Source organism: Schistocerca cancellata, chromosome 3, assembly GCF_023864275.1.
Source record: "Schistocerca cancellata isolate TAMUIC-IGC-003103 chromosome 3, iqSchCanc2.1, whole genome shotgun sequence".
Taxonomy (NCBI): Eukaryota; Metazoa; Arthropoda; class Insecta; order Orthoptera; family Acrididae; genus Schistocerca; species Schistocerca cancellata.
In genome coordinates, this window is record NC_064628.1 from 869,516,944 (window position 1) to 869,532,980 (window position 16,037).

At 43.4% G+C, this 16,037-nt stretch overlaps 1 protein-coding gene across 2 annotated transcripts in view; it reads left to right on the plus strand.

The window, feature by feature from the left end:
- Positions 1–16,037, plus strand: part of LOC126175930 (NADPH-dependent diflavin oxidoreductase 1) — an 84,600-nt gene that overhangs the window by 54,136 nt on the left and 14,427 nt on the right. For both annotated transcript variants that reach the window (XM_049923006.1, XM_049923008.1), the window contains one exon: positions 14,940–15,166. In XM_049923006.1, the coding sequence (XP_049778963.1) occupies positions 14,940–15,166 (227 nt within the window). The remainder of the gene's footprint in view (positions 1–14,939; positions 15,167–16,037) is intronic.

The window sequence follows — 16,037 nt, forward strand, 5'->3', positions numbered from 1 at the left end:
TAGTTTCCTGAGCGTGTAAATTCTGCTAAGCAGATTCAGAAGCAGAAAGAATGGCTGACGGCTGGGTGTAATGCTCACCCCTGCCTCTGCATTGCCAATTGCCAGGGTAGGCAGTGACTGGAGTGTGAGGCAAGGGACAAAAACAGAACACACACTGGCGATGCCGCAAGATATTCTGTCTCTCTCTCTCTCTCTCTCTCTCTCTCTCTCTCTCTCTCTCTCTCTCTCTCTCTCTGCAGAACGCATTGAACTGTTGCCTTTTTACATGCACCCAGTTTTTGTAGGAATCATCCCTGCATTCAATTGTAGTGACTTGAGAGGACTATTGAATTCACAGATCAGGCTGACTATCAGAGTGACCAAGTTTATATACAATTTATGTGGACAATAGTTTTGTACTTTTGAGTATGTTTTTGAGTATGTTTTAGTGAGTTACAGTCACCACAAAGCAATTAAGTGGAAAGGCACTCACAAGTGGCCTGCATTGTGTACTGTTCTATACCTTTTAGTTAATTTTATTTGCGTAATGCATTTAAGTAGAACTAAAACAATGGAAAATCTGGATATTAAAGTATTTCTGCAAGGTAGCAACATTTTGGAAGAAGAAAGTCTTAAACGTAGATTTTAAAACCTCCAGTTTGTCACTCAGAAATTTAAGCTCTTATTCATTTATCCATTCAGTAATTCATGCATCATGTTTCATTGATATCATCGACAAAAACCCTCAGGGATGTGGAACAAGTCAATTTATAGATAAGAATAGATTAGGGGCAGTGCACTATAATGTCTTACATCATGCCTACCAGTAAGTAATAGAAGGCAAGGAGTAATTATCTCCTCAAAGGTAACAAATTATCATTCAAAATCCTGGATAGTTGCACAAGTTGGCACTCAAGGCTCTATTCTCACTTCTATTTTTTTTTCTGTTATATGTTAAATATTTGAAAATTCTGAAGCAGAAAACCATTGACTGCATAATAGCTGAGAAACAAGACTCCTCTAAATTGTTTGACTCTGAACAAGGCAAAAGTCCATTATTTAAAATCCTGGAACAACTAACAGTACCTTCTGTGAGATGATAATGTTTTGCGGAATAATATGAGAATTATTTATTTGAAATCATTCACATAGTACTAGAAACAAAGATATGACAATGAAAATAATCAATTTTCATTGACGTTCATTGGCCGAAATTGTGTACTAAGATTGCACAATATATCAGAATTAAAAACTTCAACAGAATAAATGACAGAAATATTCTGCACGCGAAGTTAGGTCTACTGAAAAAGAATCTACATGATACCCCAATACAGATATGTTATCACTTCATAAAAGAGTGCATGAAGGATGAATGAATAACTTTTGATGTCACTGATCATTAGCCTTATGTAAATATATCGTCATTTGTGGAAAAAAAATCACCTTTAGAAAACTGTCCGATCTCTTTAGATAATTATAAGCAAACTATATTTCATGTATTTTCCTGTATCCTAATCAGATAATTAACAAATGAATGAAATGAGACGAAAAAATCACTATTCATCTTAAACTATCAAAAGAGAAGCAACCAAAGAAATGTATTTTGTGCACCGTATTAGCACTATATCGCTCAGTATTGTGTGTCCTTATTCTAGCTAAATGTGTGAACATGTTGCTATTTTTCTAAGAAAATAGCTACCTACATCAAATAACAGAAGCCTGTTTACAGTAAACTACAACTTGTAAATAGTCTTCATGGGTTTGCCACCAGATGACGTTGTGCGAATTCCACAATATTGCCTTGGAGCAACTGTCCAACAGCTTCAGGTGGTTGACCCTTGCTGGTGGACAGATACAGCTGACAGTATCTGCACGTTGGCACCCCGTACTTAGAACACACATGTGAAGAAAGCGCAGGTGCAAAAATCACACATGTGCAGTTATTTACAGATAGGTGGCACATACTTGAATGCCTTCCAGTGAAAATCGCAGAGTGGCCCTCCTGCACGTGCACTGTATGCTATGTTTACTAATAGTGTGGCCAGACGTTACTCACTAAAAAACCATACGAGATCAATGTTATGATGGGCCTGTTATTGAAAAATTTTGATTTAGTAACAGCCAATGCAGGGATCGAGCCTGTGCTCAGTTGAAATCCCGCATCCCTGTTGATGAGATTATCAGCTGTACGGATATGTATTGCTTCCTTAATGACGCAGTCCCAGAAAGATGATGCTGGGGATATAACTTCCATCATCTCATAAATCATGCGATGTCCTGTATTCAGATAGTGTTACCAAATTCCCAACTTCCCTGGTTGGCGTAGACATGTATGACACTGATGTTCATCGCAGCGCTCTGGTACTGTGTGACATATCTGGCCTATATATACCGCCCCACATTGACAAGGAATTGTATACACACCACATTTCCTCAGGCCAAGATCGTCCTTAACCGAACCCAACGAATCCCTCAGTGTTGCAGATGGTAGAAAAACACATTTAATGTCATGTCTACCGATGCCTCTTCTGATTCTTGACGACATGGCACCAAAATACAGGAAGAAGGCCAAAGTGGTGGGTGTCTTTGTATCTTCATTCTGGCCCATAGATGGAACTTGCTTGGGCCTGAATGCATTACATGTCTGTCTTTCAGAATAACCATTATGTCGAAACAGTCTTCAAATGTTGTATCTCACTTGACAGGCTTTCAGGATTAGATACTATACACGCACTATGAACTAACATACGTAATGCACTACCGCATTGTGCATGGTGATAGCAGGTTGTGGCCTGCAAATATAGATCTGTATGTGTTGGCTTGCATTAGATGCTTTGTCCCAAGGTTCAATCTGCTTTACCTAATACCAAAACACAAAGAAAAGGTAAAGTACCATCTTTTACTGCTTTCATTGTGATGTTTATATTCGTATGGAGTGAATTTAAATGCTGAAGAAACTTACGTAGAGTATCAAGTCCATGTGTCCACACCACAAACGCATCATCCACATACTGCAAAAAAACAAGAGGGTTTGGGAGTGTCTGACTGTAGTGCTTTTTCTTCAAAGTCCTCCATGAAATAATTCCCCCCCACAGAATACAGAAGAAATTCTACTGTGTTTCTCTTGTGCACAGAATATAATAACAAGATACAAAAACTGCTTGATGATTCTGCGTACACTAAATTAAAAAATGATCTGATGGGTAGGATCCAGAGAAAGACTTTGGAACTCATCAGGAAGAGCTTGACTCCAGCACAAGTCACCTAGGGTTTGCGTCAACAGAATGTATTTCCTCCTACACTCTATGGCCTACGCAACATCCACAAGAATGGGGTGCCTCTCTGTCCCACTGTAAGCAACATAGGAGCACCTACTTATTTTGTTGCTAAATGTTTGACATCACTATTGGGAGTTCTCGTAGGCAAGTGTGATAATCACATTCGAAACTCTGAGGATTTCATAGGTCACCTGAAAACACTTGATCGCAATCGTTGGATCTCTTAGTAAGTTTTGATGTTGTGTCTTTATTTACAAAGGTGCTGTTGGAGGACTCTTTAGAGCTCATTAGCAAGAAGTTTCAAGAGGACATAGTGGCATTATTTAAACATGTGCTTACTTCAACATACTTCTTATTTCATGACCAATATTTTGAACAAGTCGATTGTGTTGCAATGGGAAGTCCTCTGTCTTCTGTGGTGGCCAGTTATTTTATGGAGGACTTTGAAGAAAAAGCACTGCAGTCAGCCCTCTCAAACCCTCTTGTTTTCTGTGGTATGTGGATGATATGTTTGTGGTGTGGCCACATGGACTTGGTACTCTTCTTACGTTTCTTCAGCATTTGAATTCCCTCCATCCAAATATAAACTTCACAATGGAAATCCAAAAGGGGGTACTTTACCTTTTCTTGATGTTTTGGTATGAAGGAAACCAGATCGAACCTTGGGACATAGCATCTGCCACAAGCCAACACATACATACCCATTTTTGCAGGTCACAAGCTGCCATCAGGTTGCACAATGCGATAGGCATTATGTATGTTAGTTCATAGAGTGTTTGTGGTATCTGATACTGAAAGCCTATTGAATGAGGTACAACATTTGAAAACAGTGTTCTGACAAAATGTTTATTCTGAGAGACAGATACATAATGCATTCAGGCCCAAGCTAGTTCAGTCCATGGAGCAGAATGAAGATACAAAGACACCCATCAGTTTGGCCTTCTTCCTGTATTTTGGTGCCGTGTCGTCAAGAATTGGAAGAGGCCTCGGAAGACATGACATTAAATGTGCTTTTTGACCATCTGCAAAACTGAGAAACCTGTTGGGTTCGGTTAAGGATGATCTTGGCCTGAGGAAACTTGGTGTGTATAATATTCCTTGTCAGTGTTTGGCGGCATATATAGGCCAGACATGTCCCACAGTGCAAGAACGCTTCGATGAACATCAGTGTCATACGTGTATACACCAACCAGGAAAGTCGGGAATTGGAGAACACTGTCTGAATACAGCACATCACATGATTTATGAAAAGACGGAAGTTTAATCCCCAGCATCATCTTTCTGGGACTGTGTCATTAAGGAAGCAATACACATCCGGACAGCTGATAATCTCATCAACAGGGTTGCGGGATTTCAACTGAGCAAAGCCTAGAACCCTGAATTGGCTGCTAATTAAATCTCAATGAAAAATGAAGATTTTTCGATAACAAACCCATCATAACATTGGTCTAGTATGGTTTTTTAGTGAGTAATGTCTGGCCCCACTGTTAGTATATGCAGCATACAGCGTACGCGCAAGAGGGTCTTCTGCGATTTACGGCAGAAGGCGTTTGAGTATGTCACCATCCATCTGTAAATCATTGCACATGTGTGATTTCTGCACCTGCACATTCTTCACGCTCCTGCTCTATATACAGGGGAGTTAATGTGTGGATATCACTGGTCATAGCCTCCTGCTGGCCCAGGGGTTAGAATAGGCCCTAGGTGTTCCTACCTGTCATAAGAGGCAACTAAAAGGAGTCTTACACCTTTCGACCTTTATGTGATGGTTCCCTGTAGGGTTTGACCTCCATTTTTCAAAATGTTCCAGAAGAGCAAGCCAATTGGGGAAGGGCGTCTTACATGGTGCATCATGTCCATTGTGCATATAGATCCTGAGCCCATTTTCTCATCGTGGCATTGTAGTCCCACTTATCCTCCATCTCATGAGTGAGGACACCTTCCTGAGTGTGTTTTCCTCCACCCACTATGCAGTGTCATTTTCTGTGCCAACGAAGACCATGGACTTCTTTGCACCTCATTTTCAGCACAGTAGCCAGTCCATTGTGGTGAAGCCGCCATGTACTCTGGTGGTTGTAGCCCCCTGACTACACCGGGATCACTCTGCTGATACCTGCACTGTTAACCCCCCACGTATGCCAAGGAGTAGATGCCCATCACCCTGGGGCATTGGGACTTCCGGCAATGGCCATCCTGCCAGGTGGCCTTTGCTGTGGCTGGATGGAGCCTATGGGGAGGACCACTGGTCAGTGTGGGTGGCATCAGGGTGGAAGACGCGCGATGAAGCATACCACGTCATCACTTGCTGCTGATCAAACACCAGCAGTCTCGTAAGTGTTCCAAGTCTCAGTACAATGCCAGGAAGTATGGTCCTAAATCATTCCTCTCCCTGGCCACACCATGGGAGCAATGCGTGGCTAAGGATGGCAGTGAACTGTACTCGCCCCGGTACCTCATATGTACAAGAACTGATGGGGACTCCTTTGTCTCAATGAAGCCTCAATTTTTATAGAGCATTTTGAGGAGATGGAGGGCTTGTCCAAAATGCAGTCACAGGCATTACTCACTTGTGACAAGCTGGGGGATGTTTCCGCTACCATCACACCTCATAAGAGCTTAAATATGGTCCAGGATATATTCCACGAGGACCATCTTTTGCAGTCTGACAACAAGCCGCACACCAACTTAGAGCAACAAGGAGTTCATTCCATCTGGCTCGTCCATCGGGGCCTGAGGGATAATCAGGTTGCCACTGGTGCCTTCATCTTGGCCTTTGAGGGTGACACATTACCCGAAAAGATCAAGGTTGTGGTCTACCTCTGTGATGTCAAGCCATATATCCCTCCCCCAATGCAGTGCTGGAAGTTCAGCCATATGTCTTCCCACATCACATGTCAGGATTGTGGACGTCCAACCCATCCCAGTACTCCACGTGCACCGCCTCCCATCTGTGTCAACTGTGAAGAGCATCATTCCCCTTGCTCACCAGACTGCAGGATTTTACAGCGAGAAAGGAAAATCATGGAATACAAGACCCTGTACCAATTGACTTACACTGAGGCCAAGAGAAAATTTGATTGCCTACATCCTGTGGCTATGACCCCCTCTTATGCCACCGCTAAGAGAACATTGTAGCCCAATCAGTTCTGCGAGTTCCTCGGCTTCCAGAGCCAGAAGACAACACCTGCCCCCTTGATGGTGGGGGACACTTCCCTCCCTGTTGCTCCCTCACCACCTACCTCGAGAGCACTGTCACCCCCAACCATCGGGGACACCAGTCCCCACTTCTCAGCTGGAGAAGCGTGTCTTCTTCAGCTCATCTTTCTAGGAAGCGGTCCCTTGGGTCACTCCCTTCCCAGGTTTCTGCTAGTGCAGGGGCGGGCAGGATTCCTGCACGTGTGCGGTGCACTTGCACGCGTGCAGTTAACAGGTGTTCTGCGTGCACACAGGGGCAAGCTGGCCACCCGCTTCTCTCCCCTCCCCACCATACCGTCTCTCCGCTTCTTCCTCTGTAATGCGTTTTGTTTCCTGGCCTGCTTTATTGAATGAAGGAATAAGGTTAGTACGAGTGCTTGAAAGAAATCATGGTTTGAAAGAGTACCTATTACCTACGATATGTTGTATTTAATTATCACAGGTGGAGTTTACAATACGTTTAATGTCTGGAACAAAATTTCTACATACAGACAAATGCAAACAGTTACCGACATTTTCATTACTGATGTTTACTCTTAACCGAGACTTATTAATTTTCATAACAGAAAAAAATCTCTCGCAAACGTATGTCGAGCCAAACATATTATCTTCGCGGCTTCACGATGGAGACAAGGAAACTCTTGCTGTGGAAAGTTATGATAAAAATCTATTACACGTCTTGCCAAAAGGAACTTGTCTCTCATACGAGAATTACGCTGTAGAATCTACAGTGTAGATCTGTTAATTCCATTTGCAAACTGCGTGAATATCATCTACAGAAACAGCAAATTGTCTCGAGAACTATTCAAAACCTTGGGATAAGTATGATATATCCCCAAATCGCTTGAGAATTTCCTCTTTTATTGCACTAAGTACGGGAACATATTGAAATTTATTATATAGGCGTTCAATATTAAACTTCCGCTGATCAGCGAGAATACTGTCATTTCGAATTTTCACGTTTTTGCACAAAGAAAAAATGATTCTCCCATTCCTTTTTAAAAGATAGCAAATCTCCACTTCTTCGTTTCCTTGATTCACTCTGCATTTTCCGGTTCTTGAAATACAATGTTCACTACGTAGTGGTCGCTTCGCTTCAAAGTCCACAGCTTAGCCTGGTACTACACTGCCACACCCTGCCAGCTGTCACCACAGTCCCATTCGACGATTGCACGCGAGCAGCACACGTGCAGCGCTGTATGAACATGAGCCGCGTGCAACGTTTGCCCGCCCCTGTGCTAGTGGGAAAGATGACACCTGCCAGTGGCTGAAGTGCCCAAAAGCAGCTGGTCGTAGGGCTTCACAATCATCTCCAGTCCCGGAGACTGAATCAGTGAAGGTCTTCCAGCCAGAGAAACCCAAGGATCAGTGAGAGAAATCCAGAAAGAAGACCCCCAAAACCAAGGGAATTGCTGTGGCACCCACACCACCGCTGCCTACAAGCTCTGCGTCTGAGGATCATGTGAAGATCCTGTTGTCCACTAAGGACCTAGATCTCCCCAGACCCTCAGACACAATGGATATAGCCTGTTCAGGAAATCAATCGGTGGCAGGAGGTGACTCTCAGGCGTTGACTGCCTCATTGAGTGTTTCATGCCTTCTCAATCTCATGATTATGTCTTCCTCCAGTGGAATTGCGGCGGTTTTTTCCACCACTTGGCTGAGCTACACCAACTGTTAAGCTTTACACCTGGTTTTTGCACTGCCCTCCAGGAAACCTGGTTCCCGGCAGTGTGGACCCCTGCCTTTCATAGTGACTATAATAGTGTGTGAGGTGGAGTTTGGGTTTTGGTCCTGAACTCTGTATGTAGTGAACCTGTGCCCCTTCAAACTCCTCTTGAAACTGTGGCTGTCAGGATACGGACGACGCAAGAAATAACTGTCTGCAACATATATCTCTCTCCAGATGGTGCGGTAGCTCTGAATGTATTGTCTGCACTGATTGATCAACTCCCTAGACCTTTCCTACTTTCGGGAGATTTTATTGCCCATAACCCCTTGTGGGGTAGCACCATGCTCGCTGGCCATGGCAGAGATGTTGAACATTTACTGTCCCAATTCGACCTCTGCCTCTTAAATACTAGGGCCGCCACACATTTCAGTGTGGCTGATGGTAGTTACTTGGCCATTGATTTATCAATTTGCAGCCCAGGACGTCTCCCATCTATCCAATGGAGAGTAGATGATGACCTGTGTGGTAGTGAACACTTCCCCATCTTCCTGTCACTCCCCTGGCATCATGCCCATGGACACCTACCCAGATGGGCTTTAAACAAGGCAGACTGGGTAGCCTTCACCTCTGCTGTCACCGTTGAATCTCCCCCAGGTGGTGCCATTGATGTTGTGATTGAGCAGGTCACTACAATGATAATTTCTGTGGCGGAAAACGCAATCCCTTGTTCTCTGGGGTGCCCCTGGCAAAAGACAGTGCCTTGGTGGTCACCGGAAGTTGCTGAAGCAATTAAAGAGCATTGGCAAGCTCTACAGCGACCTAAGTGGCACCCTTTCCTAGAGCACCTAATAGCCTTTAAGCAACTCCATGCCCGTATTCGCCTGCTTATAAATCGACGGAAACAGGAGTGTTGGGAGAGGTACATGTCGACCATTGGGTGTCTTACATCACCTTCCCAAGTCTGAACGAAGATCAGACATCTTTTTGGGTAATAGATCCCAACAAGTGCCCCTGGCATTAACATCAATGGCGTGCTCTCTGCCAATGCAGACCCGATTGCCGAACACTTTGCTGAGCACTGTGCTCGAGCGTCTGCGTCGGAGAACTACCCCTCAGCCTTTCGCACCCTCAAACAGCAGATGGAAAGGAAAGTCCTCTCGTGCACTACAAACCACAGTGAGCCCTATAATGCCCCATTTACAGAGTGGGAGCTCCTAAGTGTCCTTGTACATTGCCCTGACACAGCTCCTGGGCAGGATCGGTTCCATAGTCTGATGATTAAATCATCTGACTGCAAGTGACATCTCCTCGTCATCTTCAACCAGATCTGGTGCGATGGCATTTTTCCATTGTAATGGCAGGAGAGCACCATCGTTCCAGTGCTAAAACCCGGTAAAAATCTGCTTTATGTGGATAGCTATCGGCCCATCAGCCTCACCAATGTTCTCTGTAAGCTGCTGGAATGTGTGGTGTGTCGGCAGTTGGGTTGGGTTCTGGAGTCATGTGGCCTACTGGCTCCATGTCAGGGCGGCTTCCGCCAGGGTCGCTCTACCATTGATAATCTTCTGTCCCTCGAGTCTGCCATCCGAACATCCTTTTCCAGATGCCAAAACCTGGTTGCCGTCTCTTTTGACTTTACGTAGACCATACGGCACAACCTGGCAACATCATACCCTTGCCACTTTGTATGAGTGGGGTCTCCAGGAGCCGCTCCCGATTTTTATCCAAAACTTCCTGCCACTCCGTACTTTTCGTATCCAAGTTGGTGACTCCCGTAGTTCCCCCCCCCCCCCCCCCCTTTCCCGTATTCAGGAGAAAGGTGTTCCGCAGGGCTCCATATTAAGTGTGTCTCAATTTTTAGTGGCCATTAACAGCCTAGCAGCAGCTGTAGCTCCTCTGGTCTCCCCTTCTCTGTATGCTGATGCCGTCTGCATTTGTATTGCTCCTCCAGTACTGGTGTTGCTGAGTGGCGACTACAGGGAGCCATTCACAAGGTGCAGTTATGGATTCTAGCCCACGACTTCCAGTTTTCAGCCGTAAAGTCATTTGTCGTGCACTTCTGTCAGTATCGTACTGTCCACTCAAAACCTGAACTTTATTTTAATGATGATCCACTCAGTGTAGTGGAGACGTATCGATTCTTAGGACTGGTTTTCGACACCCGATTGACTTGGCTGCTACACCTTTGTCAGCTTAAGCGGGAGTGCTGGCAGCACCTCAATGCTCTCCACTGCCTGAGCAACTCCAACTGGGGTGCAGATCACTCTATGCTGCTGCTGCTGCAGCTCTATAGAGCCCTTGTTCAATCCCGCCTTGACTATGGGAGTCTGGTTTACGGTTCAGCAGCACCCTCAGCTTTGCGTTTACTCGACCCAGTGCACCACTGTGGCATTCGCCTAGCAATGGGAGCTTTTAGAAGAGTCTGGTGACCAGCGTCCTGGTGGAGGCCGGAGTCCCTCCATTGCAGATTCGACGTTCTCCTGAGCATCTGAATTACCATCTCCTTCTCCCAACCGCGGCAGTTCATCTTCTGCATCGGCAGCCCAGGTCAGGACTCATGATTGCAGTTCGCGTGCGATCCCTTCTCTCCAAACTGGATTCCTTCCCTTCACCACATCTACTTGAGGTCCATTCACACACACCTCCATGGTGTACACCTCGGCAAAAGCTTCATCTGGACCTTTTGCATGGCCCTAAGGACTCCCTTAACCCCGCCACTCTCCGCTGTCACCTCCTCTCGATTCATGACGTGTTCCATGGCTCTGAAGTTGTTTACACCCATGGCTGATGGTGACGTTGGCTTCGCCATGTCCACAAAGGCTATATTGAACAGCATTCCTTGCCTTCTGGCTCCAGTGTATTCACTGCAGAGCTTGTGGCCATATCTCGTGCACTTCAGTACATCCGTTCATGTTCTGGTGAGGCTTTTCTTCTCTGTTTTGACTCCCTGAGCAGATTACAAGCTATTGACCAGTGTTACCCTCGCCATCCTTTGGTAGTGAACATCCAGGAGTCCATCTCTGCCTTGTAACAGTCCAGTTGTTCAGTGGTGTTTGTGTGGACCCCAGGACGTGTTGGAATCCCAGACAACGAACTTGCTGACAGGCTGGCCAAAAAGGCTATGCAGAAACTGCTCCTGGAGATGGGCATCTCTGAAACTGACCTGCGTTCAGTCTTACGCTGCAAGGTTTTTTGGCTTTGGGAGACGGAGTGGCATAACAGTATGCACAAGAAACTGCGTGTCATTAAGGAGACTGTGAATGTGTGGAAGTCTTCCGTGAGGGATTGTCGCAGGGAATCAGTTGTCCTTTGTCGGCTCAGCGTTGGCCATATGTGGCTCACACATGGTTACCTCCTCCATCGTGAGGACCCACCTCAGTGTCGCTGTCTCTCCCAAATGACAGTCGTCCACCTCTTGCTGGACTGCCCACTCTTAGCTGCGCTGTGGTGGACTTCTAACTTTCCCAGCACCCTACCTTCGGTGTTGGGTGACAGTGCCTCAACAGCAGCTTTAGTTTTACGTTTTATTTGTGAGGATGGGTTTTATCATTTGATCTGAGTTTTAGCACATGTCCTTTGTCCCTCTGTGTCTTCCACCCTGGGGCTTTTAGGGTGGTGGTTTTAATGTGTTGCAGAATGGCTGGCATCTCCTTTTTTATTCTCATGGTCAGCCAGCCATGGTGAACTGCTTTCTTGTTTTCCTTTCTCCTGTTATTGTGCCATACGTCGTCTTTGTTTTCTTCTTTCCCTTGGGTAGTTGTTCTTCTGGGAACAGGGGGCCAATGACTTCGCAGTTTGGTCCCCCCTTTCCCTTTTAAACCAACCAACCATCGGTCATACCCAGCCACCAGAAAGGTTCAACCACCTGAAGCAGTTGGACAGTTACTCTGAGGAATATAATTGCCATGCAGCTATACAGTAAGAATTAGCAAATTGCAGTGGTCAAAAATGTTAAATGTGTGCCTCTAGATTATCAGATAATTTACAGGAATTTCTAGTTAGGTGTGCTTTTTAATCTTCTTTTGAATTAGTAGGGTTCTTTAGTTGCTTGCTTTGCTTTAGACGAGAGCTCATTGAAAACCTTTCAAAGTAAGGAACAACATTTTGAACCCTAGATGGGGAGAAAAGCCTACTTAATAATTCTTTTTGTGTTTTATATTATGATGTGAAAGTCACACTTAATTTCAAAGCAATTTTTTTCAACGGAAAGTATTATGTTGTGAATGAGCTTGAACAGTAAGTGTAATAATGCCAAGATCTTATATAGATGCCTCTGCAAGCTGCATGGTTATTTACCTTACAGAATATTTGTACTGCACACTACTTACAAAATAGTATATTTTCTGCAGGTGCATTGACCTTGAAGATAATTCCATGGGACAGTGGGGAAATGCTTATTTTTAATGTAACACAATAAGAGGTACATATTATGTGCAAAAAGTGCCAAACTGATCTTCATGATTATCTTTGTGGTCAATCAAATTAAACATGTTACTGAACTGAGCCACAGTGTCTCATTTAGTGTATGACTATTAATAAAAATGTACTTCTGATGCCAGCACGTCATTTTTGTTTGTTCGAACGTGCATAATAAGAATTTTTGTGATATTAAGACTTAAACTGTTTGCTATGAGCCAGTTGTAGGCCTGTTAAGCTATAATTTGGGCTCTCTGTTTAGGTTGTTTTGGCCCCTGTATTTGTGTACTTGTATCATCAGCAAATGGGTGCTCACAACATTAATAATCATTCAGCTGTATTGTGTTCACTGAATAGACATTGTTGTTTTCAAGTTGCACACCAAAAAAGGCATAGCAGTTAGCTGTGCTTTGCTGTCAGTGTAAGGACCTTTAGTTTTTTAAACAGAAGCCTACATGAGCTTCTTGAATCAACACCATATATTACCCAGATCTCACTTCTGGGCTGAAAATATTCTTTCTGCATGAACTGAGGCATCCATAACTATTATAGATGACATACAAAGTAAATGAATGTTGTATTACTGATGCTGAACGTGGGCAAATCCCAGTTGCAAATGTAGCTGCATTCAATCTGTGGGAGGTTGATTGTGTGTATCTTACCCAAAAACATATCATCTAACCTCATCCCAAAAATCTGATGTCTTCCATTTCACTAATTATCCCATCATTGTAAGACAGTAGTTCCTGACTTGAATCTGTGACATTCTACATCTACATCTACATGGTTACTCTGCAATTCACACTTTAAGTGCCTGGCAGAGGGTTCATTGAACCATTTTCATAGTACTTCTCTACCATTCCACTCTCGAATGGCGCGTTGGAAAAAGGAACACCTAAATCTTTCAGTTCGAGCTCTGATTTCTCTTATTTTATTATATTGGTCATTTCTCCCTACGTAGGTGGGTGTCAACAAAATATTTCTGCATTCAGAAGAGAAAGTCGGTGATTGAAATTTTCGTAAATAGATCTCGCCACAAAGAAAACTGCCGTTGTTTCAGTGACTGCCACCCCAACTTGCGTATCATATCAGTGACACTCTCGCCCCTATTTCGTGATAACAGGACACGAGCTGCCCTTCTTTGCACTTTTCGATGTCCTCCATCAATCGTACCTGATAAGGACCCCGCACCACACAGCAATATTCCAGCAGTGGACGGACAAGTGTAATGTTGGCTGTCTCTTTAGTGGGTTTGTCACATCTTCTAAGTGTTCTTCCAACAAAGTGCATTCTTTTTTTCGCCTCCCCATGATATTATCTATGTGGTCTTTCCAGTTAAGTTGCTCATAATTGTAATTCGTAGGTATTTAGTCGAATTGACAGCCCTTAGATTTGTATGATTTATTGCATACCCAAAATATCAGATTTATTTTAGTACCCATGTGGATGACCTCGCACTTTTCTTTGTTTAGTGCCAATTGCCACTTTTCGCGCCATACAGAAATTCTCTCTAGATCATTTTGTAATTGGAATTGATCGTCTGATGATTTTACTAGATGGTAAATTACAGCGTCATCTGTAAACGATCTAACTGGGCTGCTCAGATTATCACCTAGATCATTTATGTAAATCAGGAACAGCAGAGAGCCTATGACACTACCTTGCAGAACGCCAGATAGCACTTCTGTTCTACTCAATAGTCTTATCACTACGAACTGTGACCTCTCTGAGAGGAAATCACAAATCCAGTCACACAGCTGAGACAATACTCCATATGCACTCAATTTGGTTAATAGTCACTTGTATCATCCACAAACATAGCCGCTGCAGAGTATCTGCTGTAATTGTAGATAGATCTCTAAAAAGTGGCCTTAGTAGGATACCCCAGATAACAATAATCTCAATTGAATGCCCGCTCATTTCTTGTTAGGCGAGAGTGTGTAAGGCAACCTTCAGCTTTTTACTGCTCATATATGACTCAAATCATCTAAAAGATATAAGTGGCACAGTCAAACACATTAATTAGCAAAAGATACACTATGGCTCCAGTTAATTAATAACATCTTTGGATGTCTTGTGCAAGACAAGAAATATTGTCTAATCAACTGAAGAGCCATATCAAGAACCAAACTCTGGATCTGTTAACAATGTGTACCCTGAAAAATAGGCAAAAACTTTGTTGTTCCTCAAAACTGTTTCATGAGAAATCATCTTAATTGATGTTAATTTGTGATATTTATGTGGTCTTTCTTTGATTGCCAAAAGTTGTGGGGAACATTATTTATAAATCTTGTCTTTGATGTGAGATGAACAGGAGGTCATTTCTTGATTATGATGATGATGATGATGATGAAGTATTACATTTGTAGTATATTGTTGTTTGTGCAATTTTGTTTCAGTCCATTCCTGTTATAATGATTGGGCCTGGAACTGGTGTAGCTCCGTTCCGTAGTTTTATTACAGAGAGAGTGGCACTTGGTGAAGCTGGAGCTGAAAGACTTTACTTATTCTTTGGCTGTCGCTATTCGAGACAAGATTTCCACTGTCAGGAAGAGTGGCTTAACTTTGAACGAAATGGGCAGCTGTCGCTGTTTGTTGCTTTTTCCAGAGATCAGGAGGAGAAGAGGTACGTTGTATTTTCTTGTAATATTTTTGTAGTTAAAGACTATCAGTAGTATGTTACAGAATGGAACTGCTGCATCCAACACAACAAGGACATTTTATTACAGAATTTTAGTTGAATTTTTTGTGTAATGTTTTCAGTTTTAAGAATTTTAAGTTCTTTCAAGGAAATTCTGTCCTCTTATTTGTCACATTGCTTCCTTGCTCACAATAGTTGTTATGTGGTTCCTCACTTATGTAGGTTCAAACGTGGCTTCTCTCATTTATAGAGGTTTTCACTTGTAGGACAAAAAAGACATGTTTTATTCACATCAGTATTATTGTGAGGACAATCTGCGCTGGCAACTTGCCAGTGCACTACCATACTCCCTGTGTTGTGGTGAATGGGATGCTTTAGACAGTGTATTAAACTGATGTGAAATATGGTGTAACAAACTTACCTGTGAAACATGTAGGTCATTTTGATATCCCAATGATAAGAAGAGGCAGCTTGTCTGTTCCAGGCATGTTTTCTACAGAGGAGAGTGGTGACGCACTTCATACTTTGTGTACCTTTGTGGCACTCTTCTCATTTAAACATAAAGGTGCTGTCCAGAAGGCACTTGCAATACAAACCAGGTTCATCTGCATTGTGTCATCTGGATGACACCCATTTAAAAGAATTAGTAAATCTTCAGTCCACTGCTTGCACTTACCTTGATCCACATTTGCTTCCCAAGTTGATTTTCTTTAAAAAAAAATTTTTTTTAACAACCTAAATATTCATAGCTAGATGGAAAAATTCTACATCTGCAGGTCTCTGGTTTTTCCTTTCAACTATGGTCCGTCTATGGGAATCCCCACACCCTCCAAAGCTTTGTTTCATCCACTCCAAG